This window comes from Oncorhynchus mykiss, chromosome 17 (assembly GCF_013265735.2).
Source record: "Oncorhynchus mykiss isolate Arlee chromosome 17, USDA_OmykA_1.1, whole genome shotgun sequence".
NCBI classification, from domain to species: domain Eukaryota; kingdom Metazoa; phylum Chordata; class Actinopteri; order Salmoniformes; family Salmonidae; genus Oncorhynchus; species Oncorhynchus mykiss.
This window is the reverse complement of record NC_048581.1, coordinates 41,719,584-41,743,215: the sequence shown is the minus strand read 5'-3', so window position 1 is coordinate 41,743,215 and position 23,632 is coordinate 41,719,584. Positions and strand designations below refer to the sequence as shown.

The window sequence follows — 23,632 nt, the reverse complement described above, 5'->3', positions numbered from 1 at the left end:
TTGCTGTTCATTAGGCCTACTCATTTTGCTGACTGACGAAAAGTAAATATGGACAGTTATTCCAATATCTTCAACATGCACCTCGGAATTGGATAAAGACACAAGCAGTTGCTTCCCTGATGTGTCTGTCTTCACTTGTAGCCTGTGAGAAAGACCTATTCATGTGATGGAGCACTCAGGGAGAAGGGTACAATGGCCACTGGCCGCAAACAGCATGGATTTTGTTTTGAGTGCATTACGACCAAACGAAGGGGATGCTGCCGTGAAATTCTAGGCATTATCAAGTGCTTGTCAAATTGTGAATGAATGACTGATGTAGTGTGTCCAGCCTGAACAAAAAAACAAAGAGGAGCTCATGCCTTTCAAGCAAATTTGATCAAATCATCATTAGAGTCGCATCATGCAGCCTTACAATGTATAACAAATCTAAATACACTGCTCAAAAAAATAAAGGGAACACTAAAATAACACATCCTAGATCTGAATGAATGAAATATGCTTGTTAAATACTTTTTCTTTACATAGTTGAATGTGCTGACAACAAAATCACACAAAAATGATCAATGTAAATCAAATTTATCAACCCATGGAGGTCTGGATTTGGAGTCACACTTAAAATTAAAGTAGAAAACCACACTACAGGCTGATAACGTTGATGTAATGTCCTTAAAACAAGTCTAAATAAGGCTCAGTAGTGTGTGTGGCCTCCACGTGCCTGTATGACCTCCCTACAATGCCTGGGCATGCTCCTGATGAGGTGGTGGATGGTCTCCTGAGGGATCTCCTCCCAGACCTGGACTAAAGCATCCGCCAACTCCTGGACAGTCTGTGGCGTCTGTGGATGGAGCGAGACATGATGTCCCAGATGTGCTCAATTGGATTCAGGTCTGGGGAACGGGCGGGCCAGTCCATAGCATCAATGCCTTCCTCTTGCAGGAACTGCTGACACACTCCAGCCACACGAGGTCTAGCATTGTCTTGCATTAGGAGGAACCCAGGGCCAACCGCACCAGCATATGGTCTCACAAGGGGTCTGAGGATCTCATCTCGGTACCTAATGGCAGTCAGGCTACCTCTGGCGAGCACATGGAGGCTACCTCTGGCGAGCACATGGAGGCGGCCCCCCAAAGAAATGCCACCCCACACCATGACTGACCCACCGCCAAACCAGTCATGCTGGAGGATGTTGCAGGCAGCAGAACATTCTACATGGCGTCTCCAGACTCTGTCACGTCTGTCACATGTGCTCAGTGTGAACCTGCTTTCATCTGTGAAGAGCACAGCGCGCCAGTGGCGAATTTGCCAATCTTGGTGTTCTCTGGCAAATGCCAAACGTCCTGCACGGTGTTGGGCTGTAAGCACAACCCCCACCTGTGGATGTCGGACCCTCATACCACCCTCACGGAGTCACATTTGTGGCCTGCTGGAGGTCATTTTGCAGGGCTCTGGCAGTGCTCCTCCTGCTCCTCCTTGCACAAATGCGGAGGTAGCGGTCCTGCTGCAGGGTTGTTGCCCTCCTACGACCTCCTCCACGTCTCCTGATGTACTGGCCTGTCTCCTGGTAGCGCCTCCATGCTCTGGACACTACGCTGACAGACACAGCAAATCTTCTTGCCACACCTCGCATTGATGTGCCATCCTGGATGAGCTGCACTACCTGAGCCACTTGTGTGGGTTGTAGACTCCGTCTCATGCTACCACTAGAGTGAATGCACCGCCAGCATTCAAAAGTGACCAAAACATCAGCCAGGAAGCATAGGATCTGAGAAGTGGTCTGTGGTCACCACCTGCAGAACCACTCCTTTATTGGGGGTGTCTTGCTAATTGGCTATAATTTCCACCTGTTGTCTATTCCATTTGCACAACAGCATGTGAAATTTATTGTCAATCAGTGTTGCTTCCTAAGTGGACAGTTTGATTTCACAGAAGTGTGATTGACTTGGAGTTACATTGTGTTGTTTAAGTGTTCCCTTTATTTTTTGAGCAGTGTATATAGCCCAACGTTTGTAGAACAATTAAGGTTACATTAATTAATTAAGCATATAGGAATACCTATTTCTTTGTTAAGAGCTCAACACAAAATAGCCGCATGTGCGCACTCCCTCAAATCGTTTGAGGAAAGCATCCTTTCTATTTTATTCAGCTTTGTTCAATTGTATTCTTCATACTATAAAATAATGTCACGGAATTCTAAGCAAATCTTGTTGCTAAATCTTGCTAAATGAACTAGTGTAGCCCACATCCATTGGCATAGCCAAATCAGGACCTTACATGAGGATGACTCAGAGTATGCAATTCTGTTCTCCTGAAATAGACTACATTTTCTTCATATCATACCTCTTTAGACCTGTCTAAAATAAATAATGGATTTATTGAGAAGGTGTAGGCTATATTACATGGATTTATTAGACTTGTTTAAATGTAGATGTTCCAAATGTCTGCGTCAGTGGCTTGTAGGCTATGAGTGGACGCCAGGAGATGCTAAATGTGTTTATGTTAATTAATTGTCAATTACTGTGAGACCGACAATTATTTGCTTGACAATCACCGGCTGACAAAATGTTGTGACCGCCACAGTCCTAGGTATGATAGCTAGCTAGCTGAGCCCATGGCCAACACTTAGCTAGCATAGATATGGCAGACGTGATAGGCAAGCGACCTGACCCAGCAGAAACTACTCCTCCATCTAAGCAATAGAAACAGAGAAATTTGGAGAGCAGACAGGCAAAAATGGAAAGTGATAGAGGCACAATCAGAGTAAACCTCAGATTTCAATTTTTACAGTAGAGAGAACTAACGAGTTTAAGGACTTCAATAGCAACCCAGAATTAGCATTTTTTTTCTGTTGGAAAAGACAATGCTAGGTACAGTGAGGGAAAAAAGTATTTGATCCCCTGCTGATTTTGTACGTTTGCCCACTGACAAAGAAATGATCCGTCTATAATTTTAATGGTAGGTTTATTTGAACAGTGAGAGACAGAATAATGACAAAAAAATCCCCCAAAACGCATGTCAAAAATGTTATAAATTGATTAGCATTTTAATGAGGGAAATAAGTATTTGACCCCTCTGCAAAACATGACTTAGTACTTGGTGGCAAAACCAGACGTTTCTTGTAGCTGGCCACCAGGTTTGCACACATCTCAGGAGGGATTTTGTCCCACTCCTCTTTGCCGATCTTCTCCAAGTCATTAAGGTTTCGAGGCTGACGTTTGACAACTCGAACCTTCAGCTCCCTCCACAGAGTTTCTATCGGATTAAGGTCTGGAGACTGGCTAGGCCACTCCAGGACCTTAATGTTCTTCTTCTTGAGCCACTCCTTTGTTGCCTTGGCCGTGTGTTTTGGGTCATTGTCATGCTGGAATGCCCATCCACGACCCATTTTCAATGCCCTGGCTGAGGGAAGGAGGTTCTCACCCAAGATTTGACGGTACATAGCCCCGGCCATCGTCCCTTTGATGCGGTGAAGTTGTCCTGTCCCCTTAGCAGAAAAACACCCCCAAAGCATAATGTTTCCACCTCCATATTTGACGGTGGGGATGGTATTCTTTGGATCATAGGCGGCATTCCTCCTCCTCCAAACACGGCGAGTTGAGTTGATGCCAAAGAGCTCCATTTTGGTCTCATCTGACCACAACACTTTCCCTCAGTTGTCCTCTGAATCATTCAGATGTTCATTGGCAGACTTCAGACGGGCATGTAAATGTGCTTTCTTGAGCAGGGGGACCTTGCGGGTGCTGCAGGATTTCAGTCCTTCACGGCGTAGTGTGTTACCATTTGTTTTCTTGGTGACTATGGTCCCAGCTGCCTTGAGATCATTGACAAGATCCTCCCCTGTTGTTCTGGGCTGATTCCTCACCGTTCTCATGATCATTGCAACTCCACGAGGTGAGATCTTGCATGGAGCACCAGGCCGAGGAAGATTGACAGTTCATTTGTGTTTCTTCCATTTGCGAATAATCGCACCGACTGTTGTCACCTTCTCACCAATCTGCTTGGTGATGGTCTTGTAGCCCATTCCAGCCTTGGGTAGGTCTACAATCTTGTCCCTGACATCCTTGGAGAGTTCTTTGGTCTTGGCCACGGTGGAGAGTTTGGAATCTGATTGATTGATTGCTTCTGTGGACAGGTGTCTTTTATACAGGTAACCAGCTGAGATTAGTAGCACTCCCTTTAAGAGGGTGCTCCTAATCTCAGCTCGTTACCTGTATAAAAGACACCTGGGAACCAGAAATCTTTCTGATTGAGAGGGGTCAAATACTTATTTCCCTCATTAAAATGCAAATCAATTTATAACATTTTTCTGGATTTTTTTGTTGTTATTCTGTCTCTCACTGTTCAAATAAACCTACCATTAAAATTATAGACAGATAATTTATTTGTCAGTGGCCAAACATACAAAATCAGCAGGCGATCAAATACTTTTTTCCCTCACTGTATGTAATATATCTTGCTAGATATAAAGTGAAATGTTGCTATTTCGTTGTAAATATCTATGCAAGTAATACTTTCGAGTACTTGTTTTGATTGTTTTCAAGCCATTCATTAGCTGGCTAGCTAACATTAGCTAGTAGCTTGTTAGCAGACTGTTGGCACCGTGTGGGTGTGAGGTTTGCTGATGTCAACTTTGTGAACAGTGTCCCATGGTGGCGGTGTGGTTATGGTATGGGCAGGCATAAGCTACAGACAACAAACACAATTGCATTTTATCAATGGCAATTTGAATGCACAGAGAGACCGTGACTTGATCCTGAGGCCCATTGTTGTGCCATTCATCCACCGCCATTCCCTCATGTTTCGACATGATAATGCACAGCCCCATGTCGTAAGGGTCTGTACACAATTCCTGGAAGCTGAAAATGTCCCAGTTCTTCCATGGCCTGCATACTCACCAGACATGTCACTAATTGACCATGTTTGGGATGCTCTGGATCGAGGTGTACGACAGCTTGTTCCAGTTCCTGCCAATATCCTGCAACTTCGCACAGCCATTGAAGAGGAGTGGGATAACAATCCACAGTCAACAGCCCGATCAACTTTATGTGAAGGAGATGTGTCAAGCTACTTGAGGCAAAAGGTGGTCACACCAGATATTGATTATTTTTCTGATCCACGCTCCTACATTGTTTTTTATGTGTCTGTGACCAACAGATGCATATCTGTATTCCCAGTCATGTGAAATCCATATATTAGGGCCTAATTAATTTATTTCAATTGGCTGATTTCCTTATGTGAACTGTAACACTGTAAAATCTTAGAAATGGTTATATGTTGGTTTATATTTCTGTTCAGTATAGTTTATAGAAATAGGTGGGGTTTATGACTTTGGGGGTGTGGTAACTAGTGATGACCATGTAGGATGGTAGCTATTTCTTCTGTGGGTGTAAGAAGGGCCGTCACATTGTGATTAACATTTTTCTTCAAGTGGGTGAGGCAGTTTAGGAAGTGGCATTTATTGCTAGAAATGAACCATTTTTTTGTGCCTCTAGTATATAGTAGCCTATATTAAATCAATGGTAAAAATGTAGGCTATTATTGGACATAATAATTGTATCATTAACCTAAACTGTACATGTTTAGATGTAGGCCTATCACTTTTTGTGTAATCTGTAATGGATTATGTCCCCAGGTGTGGTTGTATTGTGTTTTTAAATTGGCAAATAAATGAAATCTAAATAAATACCTTGTATTTGTTGTGATTTTATGGAAACAACAAAACAGCTTGCAGCCTCTGGCTGGCTATAGGAGGCAGAGGGTGTCAGGCCGAATTTGAGATGAGAGAAATTCCTTGCTATTATCTTTCAAATTAATTCATGGCTAAATGGCTAAATAGCTGTCCTCTGAGCGGAGGCTTAATACCAGAGATGCAAAAGCGGTCTGCCAAGGGCTTATAGTGGTCCTCTGAATGGGGGCTACCAGCCAGAAATGCAAATCATGTCTTGAGTGGCTAACTCGAATGTATAGCCTTGGGCGTTGTGCCAGCGGAAAATAGCATGCAGGGGACATATCTTGCTATCTGGGATGTACTGTACCTTTTGAGTGGGTTGGTCCTGTTAGTCACTCACATTCTAAACATGCACGTTGGTAAGACATCTGCGCACGAACACACCTATGTCCTTGACTATTGTACAACTCTTTCCCTAGGCGATCACATAAAGGTTATAAGTCAGATTAAAAACCTGTCAGTGATCATAGGCGAAACCAGTTAATCCGCTTGCAAACACCCAGTACAGTAATTCTTCAGACACTCCAGTGGGTGGGGCAGAGGAGACTGTTTAAATAGGTAGAGATTGAAAGTGTTCCCCATATCACTAAAGCAGTGAGCCTTTCGAACCGGAGCACACACAGATGGAAGGTGAGATACTGCTTATCGTTAGGCAATGTCTTATGACTATTTTTAGACTACTCAATTTGTTGTCCTGTGACATTACAAGTTTACTGGTATGATTCTTTGGTGGGTTATATCACAACTCAGGTTTACTCAGTTGTCAAACTGTAGTTTTGTGGTCATATGGTCAATCCGCAATAACACTTTCGAGGCAATTCAACACTGCACACCCATGAGCTCTTGACACCACAATTGAATCAGTATGCTTTTATAATGCTTGAAATTATGCTAGTGTAAATCATCACGCACAACGGAATGATTTTATTATCTGTAAAAAAAAAAAAAAAGAAGAAAAATCCTTATATTCTAGATGGAATTGTTAAATGTGTTATTAGCACTGCTAAGCAAAATTGACTTCAGATTAGATATGTTATTGAATAGCAAAAAGGAACATCTTGGTATTTCCGCATTTTGATATAGTTTCCGATCTCTGCATTTGACTCACATTAAAGTCTTCAGTATTCCATTGACAAACGCCCAGTGTTTCTTTCCCTCCAGAATTGAGAATCCAATATGTCAATCTGGAACTTCAGGGCAACCATGAGAGCCACTATACCCAGGGGTTCAGCTCTAAAACCCTGGTGGTGCGGAGAGGAGCACCCTTCAAAATCACCCTGCTCCTGAAGGGACGAGCCTTCAACCCACACACTGACACCCTGATGTTCAGAATCCTCCTAGGTACACTGTGATACATACTGTTCAAGTCATATTTGTTTTGTCAATAATTGGTTAGGACATTTGTCATAGCATGGATGATGTATTTAACTCTGTAGAAAGCTTAAGTATACCCATTCATGAGAATTAAGGAGACAATAGTGGTGGTGTGCATTGCGTTATCTGACCCATATTCATTCCTTTTTCCCAACAGGTCGGCTGTATGCAGAGTTCCCCGTCACCTTCTCCAAGCAGGGATCCCCCTCCCGATGGAGTGCCTACTTCACCCCCAAAGGCCTGAACCCCAACTCTCCCTCTCTGTACATATCCAGCCCTGCCTCTTCCTCCATAGGGCGCTACAGTGTTCAGCTCCACGTGCTCACACAGCACGGTCAGAAGGGATACGTGGTGGGAGACTTTGTTCTCCTTTGCAACCCCTGGTGCAGCGGTGAGTTAATCTACAGAACGACTTAAACCCGCTCCTATGATTAAATGTATTGATTGTAGCCGGGTTTGGGGTCAAGTCCATTTTGCTTCATAGCAATATAGAAGTGAATAGGAATTCTGATTCAAGACACAAAAGGAAATGGAATCCCAACACAGATTGTCCTTGAGTCTAATGCAAACTTTAATTTTGATTAGATAGGATAATAAGATTTCTGGAAATGATAATGGTTCACTGCATTAATACAGTGCCTTTCATCAAAAGTGCTTTACTAAGTGTGATAACGTTGGTGATGCATGGCAGCTATTTTGAATCCTCAAAATCCGCAAAACCTCAGTTTTTGCGGTGGAGAGGTAAGGGTTCATATTGGCACATTTCTACATCGATCCATTCTCAAAGTAAGTACGAATTATATAAGATACAAACATGTTTGATGTTAAAGTAATCAAAGTGTTCTCCCTCCAGAGGACGCAGTGTACATTCCCTTCGAAGACCAGAGAGAGGAATATGTAAATAATGACTCTGGTTTATTGTACATGGGGACCCCTAAAAACCTTGAATCAAGACCTTGGTCGTTCGATCAGGTGAGCATCTCCTGACCAGCTTCAAAACATTTTACGATACCATTCACAGTCAATTACCGCATTTTCCAGAGACGTCTACAAAAAGGCTGGACATGACAACATACATGACTAAAGATAAATAAAGGAATAAATGAAAAATCTATTCCATAAATGAATAAATAATGACATAAGTTGACAAAATAATTACAGAAATGAAAAATGTATAACATAGATGAAAAAAGTAAATAAATAAATATTCCATTTTGTTTATCTCTATGCAGTACGAGCCAGAGATTCTGGATATTTGTCTGAAGCTGCTCCAGGTCAGCCCGCAGTACGGCAGGAACTTGCACTCCGATCCTATCTACCTCAGTAGGGTGGTGTCTGCCATGGTGAGTGACAATGCCTCAGATCCCTCAGATAGTAAATTAATCTCTCACGCTTTATGTGTGGAAATTAGAATAAGAGCTCAGGAGCTCTGGAGCTCACAAAACAGGTCCTGGCTTGAAATGTCTGGCAGTCTATAGTACTGATAATACACTCACGCAATGTGTTTATATTTCAGTTCAAGCAATGAGGGTTGAAGTGAGGTTACGTGATAAGGCCATTAAAAAAATATTGTTTCATCTTACTATGTTAACCTTTCTTAAATTATTTCACTCTGAATTGAATAAATGGTACTTTGTACTTTAATTTTTGGACTAGAAAAAATCCCATGTAAGTACCTTGTTACAAGGTATTTAAGAAATGTCAAATAAATGGTTACAGAATAAACATGGTTGATCCCTAGAGGGAACATTGGGTAGATAATTGTGTCATTCTCTGTCAGATCAACTGCGAGGACGACCGAGGAGTCCTGAGAGGGAACTGGTTGGGCGATTTCAAGAACGGGGTGAACCCCTCCAAGTGGACAGGAAGTGCGGATATTTTGAGACAGTGGGCCAAGTCCAAGTTCAGCCCAGTGATGTACGGCCAGTGCTGGGTGTTTGCTGCTGTGATGTGCACAGGTAATGAATATGTTGGAAATGTATGCATTGTAAAATGTTTTATCAATGCATATGGAATAATATCACTCCCAGCTGAATTTCTGTATAAGTTCATCATGGCACCATCGTAATGGAATATTTGAACAAGATTTAATTTATGTTAGGAATATAAAGAGTTAGAAAATCATTGGTCAAATCATTGACAAATTCTTCATCCTTGTATTTCTATCTCTTCCTAGTCATGAGAGCTCTTGGTATTCCATCCCGTGTCATCACCAACTTCAACTCAGCCCATGACACCAACGGCAACCTGGTCATCGAGGAGTTTTACTCTGAGACGGGCAAGAAACTACCTCACAGTAAAGACAGCATATGGTAAGCAGATATCTAGTCTACAGCATTACCACACCATGAATATTAAATATTATTTGTCGATGAAATAATACGAAAGTGGATTATATGATAGCAAGAAGTATTTTAAGTAACATGTAAGTAATTGCATGTGAAAATCAATCAGTCTTTGGTATTAAAATGTGCTGTTTTGTCCTCCATTTCAGGAATTTCCATGTATGGGTGGAGTGTTGGATGACCCGGCCAGACCTGGGTGCAGGATTTGACGGATGGCAGGTTTTGGATCCAACCCCGCAGGAGAGGAGCGGAGGTCAGAGTCGAAACAGACTAAATAGAAACTCCATAATACAAGTTAGATTAAAAAAAACTGAAAGTCCATTCATAAATAACAAAAAACTATTATTTTAGTTTTTTATGATATTTAGACACTGCACTTGTCACAAGCCACCGACACTGATAACCAGACAAAAAAATGAATATATGTCTATTACCTGTTTATATTATTTTTATGACACATTCTACATCATCCAGACTGGAATCAATCAAAAGTATGGCTACTATTGCTTCTAGTTCTAAAGCTCCACCATATATTTCCCCCTCCTAGGAATCTTCTGCTGTGGCCCAGCCCCAGTGAAGGCTATCAGAGACCGGCGTGTGGACCTGGTCTACGACATCCCCTTTGTGTATGCTGAGGTGAATGCTGACGTGCACACGGTCATTGTGAAGCAGGGCCAGGTGCTGAGTTCCAGCACAGACACAGAGAGAGTTGGTTCCCTCATCGTCACCCAGACCATAGGCTCACCAAGGCCCCAGAACATCACAGGGAACTACAAACCCACCAAAGGTGAGTCAAACAGGAAGTGATGTCATGAATCAAATGCTAATATCAAATCGGTAAGACTTTGTAGTAACTATCGTGAATAAGCGTTAATAAACTATTTGTAGACTATGAAGACACACCATATACACACACACACGTATATACATATATAAATACAGTGCATTCGGAAAGTATTCAGACCACTTCACTTTTTCCACATTTAAAAAAAAATATATTTTTTTATATTTTTACCCCCTTTTCTCCACAATTTTGTGGTATCCAATTGTTAGTAGTTACTATCTTGTCTCATCGCTACAACTCCCATACGGGCTCGGGAGAGACGAAGGTCGAAAACCATGCGTCCTCCGAAACACAACCCAACCAAGCCGCACAGCTTCTTTAACAGAGCGCATCCAACCCAGAAGGAGTCGCTAGTGCGCGATGAGACAAGGGTATCCCTACCGGCCAAACCCTCCCTAACCCGGACGACGCTAGGCCAATTGTGCGTCGCCCCACGGACCTCCTGGTCGTGGCCAGCTGCGACAGAGCCTGGACGCGAACCCAGAGTCTCTGGTAGCACAGCTAGCACTGCGATGCAGTGCCTTAGACCACTGCGCCACCCGGGAGGCTCGTTTTCCACATTTTGTTACGATACAGCCTTTAAAATGTATTAATGACAAAGCAAAAACAGGTATCTAGAAAAACGGAATTATTACATTTACATAAGTATTCAGACCCTTTACTCAGTACTGTGTTGAAGCACCTTTGGCAGCGATTACAGCAGAGAGTCTTCTTGGGTATGACGCTACAAGCTTGGCATGCCTCTATTTGGGGAGTTTCTCCCATTCTTCTATGCAGATCCTCTCAAGCTCTTCAGGTTGGATCGGGAGCATTGCTGCACAGCTATTTTCAGGTCTCTCCAGAAATGTTAGATCGAGTTCAAGACCAGGCTCTTTGCGTGGCCACTCAAGGACATTCAGAGTCTTGTCCTGAAACCACTCCTGTGTTGTCTTGGCTGCGTGCTTAGGATTGTTGTCCTGATGGAAGGTGAACCCTCGCCCCAGTCTGAGGTCCTGGGCGCTCTGGAGCAGGTTTTCATAAAGGATCTCTCTGTACTTTGCTCCATTAATCTTTCACTCGATCCTGACTGGTCTGCCAGTCCCTGCAGCTGAAAAACATCCTCACAGCATGATTCTGCCACCAACATGCTTCACCGTCGGGATGGTATTGGCCAGGTGATGAGCGGTGCCTGGTCTCCTCCAGACCTGATGCTTGGCATTCAGGCCAAATAGTTTCAACTTGGTTTCATCAGACCAGAGAATCCTGTTTCTCATGGCAGTCCTTTAAGTGCCTTTTTGCAAATTCCAAGCGGGCTGTCATGTGCCTTTCACTGAGGAGTGGCTTCCTTCTGGCCTCTCTACCATAAAGGCCTGATTGATGGAGTGCTGCAGAAATGGTTGTCCTTCTGGAAGGTTCTCCCATCTCCACAGAGGAACTCTGGAGCTCTGTCAGAGTGACCATTAGGTTCCTGGTCACCTCCTTGACCAAGATTGCTCAGTTTGGCCGGGCATCCAGCTCTAGGAAGAGCCTTTGTGGTTCCAAAATGCTTCCATTTAAGAATGATGGAGGCCACTGTGTTCTTGGGGACCTTCAATGCTGCAGAAATGTTTTGGTACCTTTCCCCAGATCTGTACCTTGACACAATACTGTCTCGGAGCTCTACGGACAATTCCTTTGACCTCATGACTTGGTTTTTGCTCTGACATGCACTGTCTACTGTGGGACCTTATATAGACAGGTGTATGCCTTTCCAAAGCATGTCCAATCAATTGAATTTACCACATGTGGACTCCAATGAAGTTGAAGAAACATCTCAAGGATGATCAATGGAAACAGAATGTACCTGAGCTAAATTTTGAGTATCATAGCAAAGTGTCTGAATACTTATGTAAATAAAATATTTAGTTTTTTTATTTTAAATATATCTTCGAACATTTTGATTTTTTGTTTTGTTTTGTCATTATGGGGTATTGTGTGTAGATTAATGAGGGGGGAAAATATTGAATCCATTTTAGATTAAGGCTGTAAGGTAACAAAATGTGGAAAAAGTTAAGTGGTCTGAATACTTTCCGAATACACTGTCTGTCTGTATGTGTATATATATATATATATATATATATATATAGATATATATATATGTATATATATGTATGTATATTTACTGTATATATATGTGGTATATAAAGTGATTCACCATAACCCTACACTACCTCTCTATACTATGAGCAAAGTGGCCGTTGAGTGGTTGTTATGAATCCATAAAATGATTGTGAATGTTGGTTCAAGAATAGTGATCTCTTTTGAGTCTCAATGTCACAGCATTGTGTTCATACTGTAACGATCGTCTTTATATCTAAATCCTTTTTTGTTTCATATGCAGCAGCCATGTCCTTACACAGATCAAAGAGTGCAAGTAAGTGCTAACTTACTAGCTACATTATTCATTCAGTGTATCAAAAAAATATCACTATTCAACAGTATTTATTACAAGCAAATTCCTATTTCCAAATGTCTAACAATGTTTTTTTTCTCTCTAGCATTTTCAAGAGAATCAACACATAAGCGAGGTGGGTGTTGATTTACTTGATCTTCTATATGGTTCTGTCTGTATTCCATCTGTCCACAAATTTCATTGACATCATACATTTAATTGAGTAATTGACATCATACATTTAATTGAGTAATTGACATCATACATTTAATTGAGTAATTGACATCATACATTTAATTGAGTAATTGACATCATACATTTAATTGAGTAATTGACATCATACATTTAATTGAGTAATTGACATCATACATTTAATTGAGTCATTGACATCTTACACTTCTTTGAGTCATTGACATAATACGCTTCATTTAATGTGCCATTCATATGTGTCTCATTAGGGTCAACCCGGGGCCTCTCAGTGTCTCTGAGCCTCCTTAAAGTGCCCGTGGCTGGTGAAAACATAACCTTCACAGTCATGGTCACCAACACGGAGAGCATCCCCAAGGTGCTGAGGGAGCATGTCAACGCTCAGACCAAGAAGTACAACCGTAGTCCCTCGGGCACCTTCTGGGAGGTCCACAACGTCGTCCGGATAGCGCCGCATGAAGGTAGGAACCTTAACGCATCGCTAACGTTAATATTGGCCGCATAATGTCACATGGCTAGCACCCTAAAAATACTGTACTCCCTCCACACAGATATATGAAATGAAATGTGTTGTATTTCTTGACACACCTTCTATACCACTTAAAAGTAGTACTTTCCCTTCAAAATTCTGTCTTTGGTCCTATGGAACATTTCAGGGACACCGTACCATTTTGTTGAACCTACCTCATGTATTCACTAATTTGTTCCCCCCTCACTCTTTCTCCCTCTCCCTCGCCCTCCCTCCAGCTAAGGTCATTCATCACCTGATCGACCATGCCCAGTATGAGTCTCTGATGGGAGATGACTTGGTCAACCTGGCTGTGGTCATGGAGGACGAGTTCACTCAGGAGAGAGTCTTGGCCTCAGAGGAGTTCAACATCACCAGCCCTCAACTCTCCATACAGGTACAGGCATCTCTTCAGAACGTCTCTACACACCGAATTAACTTCACACGTCCGTTACACATCTTGCGTCAACACTCAACGCAATTAACTCCTAGACTAAACAATATAGCTATGTTTAGACAGTGATGTGCTATGTGAAATAGGTCCATTACTTGTTTTATATCTAAACAAATGGGTTGATAACATACTGTGTACTATGTGTGCAGACGAAGGACATAGCTTTAACCTTTTTATTCTTTAGATTGCAGATGAAGACTCCGTCATGCTACACAAGGAGCACACTGCCCTCGTAGTCTTCTGCAACACCTTCTCTGTACCTGTGAGCGGCCTACTAACCGTGACTGGCTCTGGTTTGATCGAGGGGGAAATGCACTCAAGGTAAGGACATGTTCTTTTCGGGTTGAATGTGTTTCCTTCTTTGGCGTCTCATTTCTTACATAAGGAGTGACGGAAGGCAGTGTTGGCAACTGCTAACAACAACAAAAATGTGGATTCCATTGAGTATTGGCAAAAGCATGGGTAAACACAAGGAGTGGCATAGTTGTACGGTATAAGTCCTGAAATATTTGTGTGGTTAGTCAAGGACAGAACGTAACACTGTGTAAACTTTCATGGCACTAAGCGCCAGTATAAGATCATTTGGAGAAACAATTGAAACTCTTATATAAAGGCTGTAACTATGCTGTACATGGTTACTTGGTGCCATGGCAATGTGAGCCATGGCAATGTGAGCCATGGCAATGTGAGCCATTGCAATGTGAGCCATGGCAATGTGAGTGATATCCACAGGGGAACTTTACAAGATTTAGAGGCAAAACTACATTCTGTAAACTCTTTGCACTTCAACATTTTCATTATGAGATGTTACGCAGTAGATTAACTTCACTAGATTCTAAGGGACAGTTCACTCAAATGACAAAAAGACATATTGATTTTCTTATCCTGTAAGCAGTCTATTGACATGGAAAGAGGTAAACAAAACCAAAGCCTGGATTGCTGCCAGTGTCTTATCTTGTCCATAGACTGCTTACAGGGTGAACTACCCCTTTAATCCCCATTCCCCTAACCTTCACATGAATAACCAGTCTTGTCAATTCGTATGTTGCGTCATTCAGACAATTACCTAACATAAAAATGCCTTCCTATCTTGCAGGATTCAACTCTTCAACCCAGGGTGCACTATGGAGAGGAGCTTCAGTTTCATTCCGAGGATGGTGGGGAAAAAAATGTTGCAGGCTACTCTAGTCCTCAAAAACAACTCTGCAAAAATTGTAGGCTACAGAATGATCTCTGTGAAGTCAGCTTAGTCATTTTGCAATGATTCAGGTGGTGCTAATAAATATAATTGTATATAAGGTAGGAATTTCATGTACAACTTAAGTATTATATCTATTATTTATATTTATGTAATTTTTTTAAACTAAAACATGTATTTCTTTCGTTCTCATAATAACTTTGTTGTTTGATGTTTATGATATAGATGTATTTATTTTTTAATTTTAATGTATGATTGGTAATCACTACTTGAATAGTCACTTGTGACTTTACATAAAATTAGGTTTAATTAGTCAATTGACATTGGCCTGTGAACAAGTTAAAGTTTCTGGAGTTTGTTTCATTTAGTTTGTTTCAAGTCTTTTGAATTGAGTTTTTATCAAATGAAACCACTTTTTATACAAATATGTATACAAATCAGATAAATGAATTCTGAGTGACAAAGCTTACAAGTTGAAGTCTTCATCTTTGTCCTGTATTGTAGATCACTTAAATTATTTTCAATAATTGAAACCACATCCTCATTCCCTCAATATCTTCTTAGTATTTCTACAACACAGGTATTTTAATACAGTCATATGTAATAAATATTTTTTAAACACTTTTTTTTACCATAACCACATCAGCTAGTCAGTATTTGGACACTTCCTGTGTACTCTCCTGGCTGAAACCCCAAAACTATAGTGCATAGCTAGGCCTTCTGTAGATGGTTGAAAAACATTATTTATTATTTGTTTCTAACTCAAATACCCTCACTGTAGCTTGCCATCAATTTACTGGAGAAAATGTGGCGAAATTATAATATTTTATCACACGTGCAGCAGTAGAAAAATACTGGGAAAATCAAAAACCCCTAATCAAAAAATAAACCCACACTACAACGCAACCTCAGTCTGTGTTTTCCTGTCTCCAGACCTATTTAAAAACAAGGATTGCCCACTCACTAGAAACTTGCTGTGAGATGAAAAACATTGAGACACTGGACCGAAGTTGTAAATTATATTTGTAACATGGAAAAAATCTAAATATGAGAAAAACACATAAAGACAAAAGGTTGAAACGGAAGGACTTGATAAACAGTGATAAGGTATCTTGATAGGCCTACAGTGCCTACTGAAAATCTACATACCCCTTGCGCAGTTGTCATATTTTGCTGCCTTAAAATTGTATCTAAAAAAGGTATTAAATTAGTTGTTTTTCCTACAGATCTACACAACCTGCTCCACATTTTCTAAATGAATAATAATAACATGCCTTGATTGCGTATGGTCATCAAACACCAGAGTTAATATTTGGTGGAAGCACATTTGGCAACAATTACTGCAGACCCGGCGCCAGAACGAATCAGTTGAACGAATCACTTTTGAAACCCCCTAGTTGTATCATTGGAATGTGATACAAAATGAGTGTCACGGCCGTCGTTCAAGGAAGACCAAGGTGCAGCGTTGTGAGCGTGTACATTTTATTTTATTTAGTAAAATGTCGCCAACAAAACAAGAAATTACAAAAATGACCGCGAAGCTTACAAGGGCTATAGTGCCCCTAACAAAGACAACTTCCTACAATGACAAAAAGGGAAAAAGGCTGCCTAAGTATGATTCCCAATCAGAGACAACGATAGACAGCTGTCCCTGATTGAGAACCATACCCGGCCAAAACATGGAAATACGAAAACATAGAAAACAGAACATTGAATGCCCACCCAAATCACACCCTGACCAAACCAAATAGAGACATAAAAAGGCTTGACAATGACAATGAGGCAACGGTGTGCTTTAGGATAATGCGACGCCTCCGAGCGGTCGGGTAGGCTGTTTGGAGTGTGTATATGACTGGATTAATAAAAAATATATAGTTACTTCTAAAAACCAAAGTTGCCCCTCTGGTAAAGACCATAGGCTGATCTAGAAGAAAAGAAACACACACCTATTTAGGCGAGGTGCTGGCTAGCAGAGTAGAACACTTGAAAATAAAAGAGAGCCGCACACTCTAGGAGCTCAGATGCAAAAATGAAATTACCAACGTTTCGACAGCCAAGCTTTTTCATCAGGGTGTAAGACCATAGGCTGCTCATGAGTTTCAAGTTTGGGGAAGCTTACAATGTATTCTACAATTTCTACCGGTCTGCGTGCCAGTTCTGATTATTTGCATTTGCACATTTTTATGGAAGTTTCATTTCAATAATAATGTTTTGTTTCTCAAAATCATTGGCATGTGGTTAATCATAAAAATCTGAAGTAAAATGCTAAAAATCCACTATGGCTAGAGCACTAGCCTCTGTCATATGGATAAACTGTGATCCATTGGCGGCTAAAGAAATGAGAGCATAGAACTCAGAGATTGCCTATAGGCCAATGCAGAGGGTCCAACCCGAAGATGTCACTAACAAACTTCCAACATTGTATCAACTAGCCTATTTTGAATGATTTTATGTAGACAATAGCGTACGCTGAAATCCCAGAGGGGACGGGGCAATATGATCTGTCCCCCCCAATATATAATTGTAAACATAACTATACAATTTCAATAATATTAAGAATACGCAATGAAAGCACTTGTGCTGATTACAGACACTTAATAGTGCGTTTTTAAGTTTCAAAAGTTTGCATTCCCCCGCCTCTTTACCTCACAATGGTTGAATTGTTAGTTCGGTGCGGCATGTAGCAAGACAGGGACAAGCCTTTAGAGGCCACACGGATGACAGTGGGAATTTATACCAGCTTTTGAAACACAGGGCAGAAGAGGATGATTCCATTTTACTGAAGTGGTTAACAGACCGTACCACAATGTACGCAGGCACCATAGCACAGAATGAAATTATGAACATCATGGCCAATACAGTCATTCGAGGCATCACAGCTGAGATGAGGTCTCTTCCGATTGTACAATTTTCAGTAATTGTTGATGGTACTCAATATGTCTCTGGTGCTGAACAGAAGAGTGTCTGCCTGTGTTATGTTGACCATAACCTTGTCCCTCACGAGGAGGTTATTGGGCTATACAGGGTGTCAGAGACAACAGGCGAGGGCGTTACAAAAGTGGCAACTGGTGGGTTGTTGAGGCTAAATTTGCCCATGTCTGGCTTACGTGGGCAGAGTTACGATGGTGCCTCAAACATGGCAGGAAAATACACAGGTGCACAGGCAATTGTGAGGAGGCAGCAGCCATTAGCCCTCTATGTGCATTGTGGAGCACACTGTGAAAATCTGATTACACAGGCTGGCTGCTCAGCCTCTCCACTGATCCGGGATTCCCTTACTTGGGTCCATCAGTTAGGTGTCCTCTATGTCCAGTCAGGAAAGTTGAAGAGCATGTTTGAATCAATTGCCATATCCGAAGATACACATCTGACCACCCTGAAACCCCTATGTCCAACACGGTGGACTGTGCAGAATACTGCTATTAGAGCTGTGCTAGGGCAGTATGAGCGGGTACTAAACAGCCTAGAGGAGATGGCAAAAACTGCATCCAAGACAGCTTCAACTGCCAGTGGCTTATTTGAGCACTTCAGCAAAGGCAAGACTGTGTTGGGACTCACACTTGCCTCTGCTGGCTGCAGTCGACTGTGTGCGGTCATCTCGCAGGGGCAAGAGAAATGACAAAAGCCTGCTTGCGCTGTATGAGAAAGCAACAACATTGATTGTCTCCATTGAATACATTGAGACACACTCAAGACGATTTGCTGACAAAGTAGTGGATCACAATAGGGCAGGATTTTTAAAAGTTTTGGACGGTGTGGAGGTTCAGTTTGGCGACCATTTTGACCAGGACAGTCTAAACGTCCTGCAAAAGTTGGAAAGAGCGCTTCTCACGGGGGAGTTGGATGAGTCTCTAGATCAGTACCCTGAGCTGAACATATATTCTCTTTCAGTGCAGTTGCCTCTCTTTCGCAACAAATACCCCTGTAGCAGCAGTGGAGAGGCAGCAGAGGTCACCAGGAGTCTTCCAGTGGAGGTGCTGGGGTTGTTTGACCAAGTTGAGTTGCTGATCAGAATTTTGTTTGTGGTGCAGGTGTCTTCATGTGAGGCTGAGAGGAGTTTCAGTGCACACCGCAGGTTGAAGATTTGGCTACGCGGTAGCATGAGCCAAGAGAGAATGAATGGCGTAGTTGTCTGTAATGTACATAAAGACAGGCTGGACAGTCTCAAGAGGGAAAATATCTGCCAGCAATTTGTTGGATCTATTGAAACCCACAAACTTATGTTCAGTTATTTTGTTCATTAGTTCAGTAGTGTGTATAACAGTGGTTCTCAACCTTTTTTGGGTACTGGAACCCCTGCATATTTTGGGGCAAGGTTTTGAGCAGTCCTCAGGGACCCCCACCCCATCTATATTATATGTAAAGTTACTGCAAACCTTGTGTTATTGAATACGTTCATTACACTTTTTTATTTCACAGACTCCTTGCAATTACACCAGGGACCCCTGTTTGAGAACCCCTGGTGTATAATATTATATTTGTTATTTTGTTTCGTAGTTTTCAGTTTTTAGTACATGACAGTACACTTACTAATGATTTATTTTATGTTTTTTTTTATTTAAAATTGCATTCTTTGTGTGACATACTTGTCCATAGCTGTTGTTTGAAGAGTTGAGACACTGACTGAACAATAAATAAATATTTTTTTTAATGATATTTGAGTTGATTTATTTGGGTTATTCATTTAATTTAAGTAGTTTTTTCACTTTTTGTTCTTGTAAAGCTATTGTAGTAGACTCAGGCCAGTGGCACATATTTAATGACTATATAAATGTACCAGAAAAAGTCCAATAAAAAGATTAATTCAATACTGAGACCAACTTTGTGATGGTTCTCAACAGAGATTATTTTAGATGAGATCGCACGTCCCCCTCAGGAATTGCTCTTGAGAAAATTTCATGTAATTGTCCTCTCCAAAGTTGATATCAGATTTTTGACCCTGGACAGGAGTAATTATAGAATGTTGGCAAATCATGAATTTACTTTAGGTCAATCCAGCATCCTAACAGTGCCAACTTTCCTTTCCAATTCGCAAGAGGTGGAAACTAGAGGTCCGTATGTAATGACGAGATGCTCATGTCTCCGCCCTGACAATGGGAGTCTTTGTCCCAGAGGCGGAAAGGCAGGAGACAAGCTTAGGTCTGTATATTATTCCTATAGAAACGCATTGGGTTTATACTGGACAGATTTTGGCGAGTGTAAGCCCTCTCGCTTTGCCTCTTCCTCTCTACTGAAACTATATCGCAGGAGAAAGTATCTGAGTGAGCGAAGCAGCGCCCCTCTATAATGCCCTACCAAGCAAAAAGGAAGTAATTGCTCATAGCGTGGAACTGAGAAAAATGGCTTTTATTTACCTTGGTTTCACAAGTAGCAGTAACTGCTAACATGACCCACATTTTCTCCAAAACACAATACAATAGAGGCAAGATACTTGTCCACATGATTAAGCATGTATTTAATGTAGCAAATATGACATTAACTCATTTTCTACCAAATGAGCAGTTACTGCCTTTTTGCTTGGTAGGGCAGTATATGTAGCCCATGTATCTGACGCTGTCTGGACAGAAATAGTATGACATGCAATACTCTTTTGGTTCAGACAGTATCAAATACATGGTCTACATGTAGTGAAACAGAGGGGCGCTATTTCGCTCACTCGGATGCTTTAAATGAGATTGATGTGTCTTTCTGTCAGCGAGCGTCTCGTCAAATAAATTATCAATATTTAAATATTTTATTTGGGTGGGCAACGAGGTATGGTTGCAATAAATAATTTTGAATAAGATACTACCAACTCTGCCCAAATCTTAGGGCAACATACACTACATGACCAAAAGTACTGTATGTGGACAACTGCTCATTGAACATCTCATTCCAAAATCATGAGCATTAATATGGAGTTGGTCCCCCCCTTTGCTGCCATAATAGCCTCCACTCTTCTGGGAAGGCTTTCCACTAGATGCTGGAATATTGCTGTGGGAACTTGCTTTCATTCAGCCACAAGACCATTATGGAGGTTGGGCACTGATGTTGGGCGATTAGGCCTGGCTCGCAGTCGCCGTTACAATTCATCCCTAAGGTTTTCGATGGGGTTGAGGTCAGGGATCTGTGCAGGCCAGTCAAGTTCTTTCACACCGATCATTTATGTCTGGCCCTCGCTTTGTGCACGATTTTTACGAGCTACTTGCTTCAGCACTCAGCCTTCCCGTTCTGTGAGCTTTTGTGGCCTACCACCTTGCGGCTGGGCCATTGTTGCTTCTAGATGTTTCCACTTCACAATAACAGTACTTACAGTTGACCGAGGCAGTTCCAGCAGTGCAGAAATGTAACTAACTGACTTGTTGGAAAGATGGCATGCTATGACGATGTCAAGTTGAAAATCACTGAGCGCTTCAGTAAGGCCAAGTTTGTCTATGGAGATTGCATGGCTGTGTGCTCGATTTTATACACCTGTCAGCAACGGTGGAGGCTGGAATAGACGAATCAACTAATTTGAAGGGGTGTCCACATACTTTTGTCCATTGTTTTTCTCAAAATTGCTTAAGCTCAGTAAATGTGGTTAGGAATCATTGCCGGACAGCCATATCCATACCTTGTCTCACACTTTCAAGCCAATTTAAAACAGGACAGACTAGTCTCCTCAGGAACACTCAACACCTCTTGGAAAAACATTCTGTGGAGTCTTTGGCATTAAAATGAGTGTAATTGTCCCACTGAAAAATACAACTCTATCCCAGGGTTAGGTATTTAGAAGCCTGAGGCACTGTGGCCGGAGGTGCTGTCTGACAAACATAGGTGTGATCTTGTCAAAAAGGGACCAAAACAGATCAGAGATATTGTATTCCCTCAAAGTGGGGACCCACTTTTTTCGCACAGACATGGTTTCTGTGTTCAAGTAGAGCTGATGCAGCTTTTTGTTTTTGTTGTCGCATTTTTGGGGGAAAAAGTGACTTATTTGAGCAGTGATGGTTTTTGCTACTGGAAGAATATCGGGACCAATTTTAAAGCACATGAGCGGTATACTGAGCATTTACAAAACATGGAGAGTTGGCGACACCTTGCGGAAAGATTGAAAACATGCACAACCATTGACGCAATCAAGCAAGAGTTAATGGCACTTGAGGTAAATCACTGGCAAGTGGAGTTAATTGCACAATTTGACCCTGTAACGAGTGAACATTTGAGAAAGTTTGAAAATCAGGAAATAAGTGACTGTTATCTTAGCAAGAGTATCAAAAATAAAACCATAGAGGGAATTGAGAAGATTAATTTAGTAAAATAAGTCATGGACTGCACGCCAGATATAAACCACACTGAACAGCTGTCAGTGGTATTATGTATCATACACTGTGTGTGCAATACAATGGTGTTGCCATTGAAGAGCACTTTATGGGGTTCATTAATGTTCCAACGAAATCTGCCTCCAGAAATAAAGCTTCTCCCAAGTGGGTGTGACACCTGCTTCCGCTGCACTGCTGCTTGGATTTCACCTGGCGATCTGTTCACCGTCTGCCCTGTCTGGTACAAGTACCCCCACCACACTCCCCCCTCTCTACCGAGCTTTCACTCGCCTCGAGCACACAGGCACTGTTGGGGTGAGTGACTCAACTTACAATGGCTAGTCCCAAGTCATTATTTTTTATTTTTTTATTGTGCATTTTGCTATTTGTCTTATGACTCCTGCATGCTTTGTTGACTTGAACTTTCTTGTTTACCCTACTGTGGGACAGACTATGTTTGTTCCCACACTCGGGACTTTAGTGTAACTGACTTTTAAATTATATTGCTGAATGGTTTTTGAATTGTGTTCTAAATCTGTGCTCCATAATTCTTTGTCCTACCCAGGAGAGGTCAGCTCCAGCTTTGATTCCAGACTCCCAGCCCAGCGCCAACGATGTTCGTCATCAGAGTGGTTGCCATGGCAGGTGACATGAAGGATGTACATAGTAAAAAAAAAAAAATAATCCACCAGGGGCCCAACAACCTATCACCCCATCTATTATTATGTGCCTATGTGTGTATATAATAAGCCATGTTTGTGTGCTCCATAATCCTGTGGCTGTGGAAAACGTCAACGCTCAGACCAAGGAGTACCAACACAGTCCCTCAGATGCCTTCTGGGAGGCCCGCAATATCATACGTATAGCGCCGCACGAACGCTAACGTTAATATTGTCGCATCATTTCAAATGTCTAGCACCCTGAAGATACTGTATCTCCCTCTGCACTGATGGCATTATATGTGCTATATTTCTTGACATATAATCTGTACCACATACTGTAAAAGTTTTAATTTTCCTTGTTGATATAGAACATTTCAGGGACACCATAACATTCTGTTGAACCTACCTCATGTATTCATGCATTTGTTCCCCCCTCTCTTTCTCCCTATCTCTCTCCTTCCCTCCAGCTAAGGCCATTCATCACCAGTGTGAGTCTCTGATGGGAGATGACCTGGTCAACCTGGTTGTGGTCATGGAGGACGAGTCCACTCAGGAGAAATTCCTGGCCTCAGAAGAGTTCAATATCACCATACTGGTATAGGCATCTCTTCAGAAAGTCTTTAAC

The 23,632-nt window shown here is 41.7% G+C and overlaps 1 protein-coding gene across 2 annotated transcripts; it reads left to right on the top strand.

Annotated features, from left to right (window-relative positions):
- Positions 1 to 5,297: 5,297 nt before the first annotated feature.
- Positions 5,298 to 15,946, top strand: tgm5l (transglutaminase 5, like). 2 transcript variants are annotated; one of them, XM_021568479.2, is made up of 15 exons: positions 5,298 to 6,355; positions 6,887 to 7,066; positions 7,257 to 7,490; positions 7,953 to 8,071; positions 8,332 to 8,442; positions 8,880 to 9,057; positions 9,276 to 9,411; positions 9,594 to 9,697; positions 9,992 to 10,231; positions 12,651 to 12,680; positions 12,805 to 12,834; positions 13,157 to 13,366; positions 13,653 to 13,810; positions 14,052 to 14,188; positions 14,964 to 15,946. In XM_021568479.2, the coding sequence occupies exons 1-15, from the start codon at positions 6,349 to 6,351 to the stop codon at positions 15,115 to 15,117; spliced, it is 2,028 nt and encodes a 675-aa protein (XP_021424154.2). In that variant the 5' UTR covers positions 5,298 to 6,348; the 3' UTR covers positions 15,118 to 15,946. The 2 variants fall into 2 exon arrangements, with proteins under 2 accessions (XP_021424154.2, XP_021424153.2); XM_021568478.2 differs by having other exon boundaries at positions 12,648 to 12,680.
- The last annotated feature ends 7,686 nt before the right edge of the window (positions 15,947 to 23,632 follow it).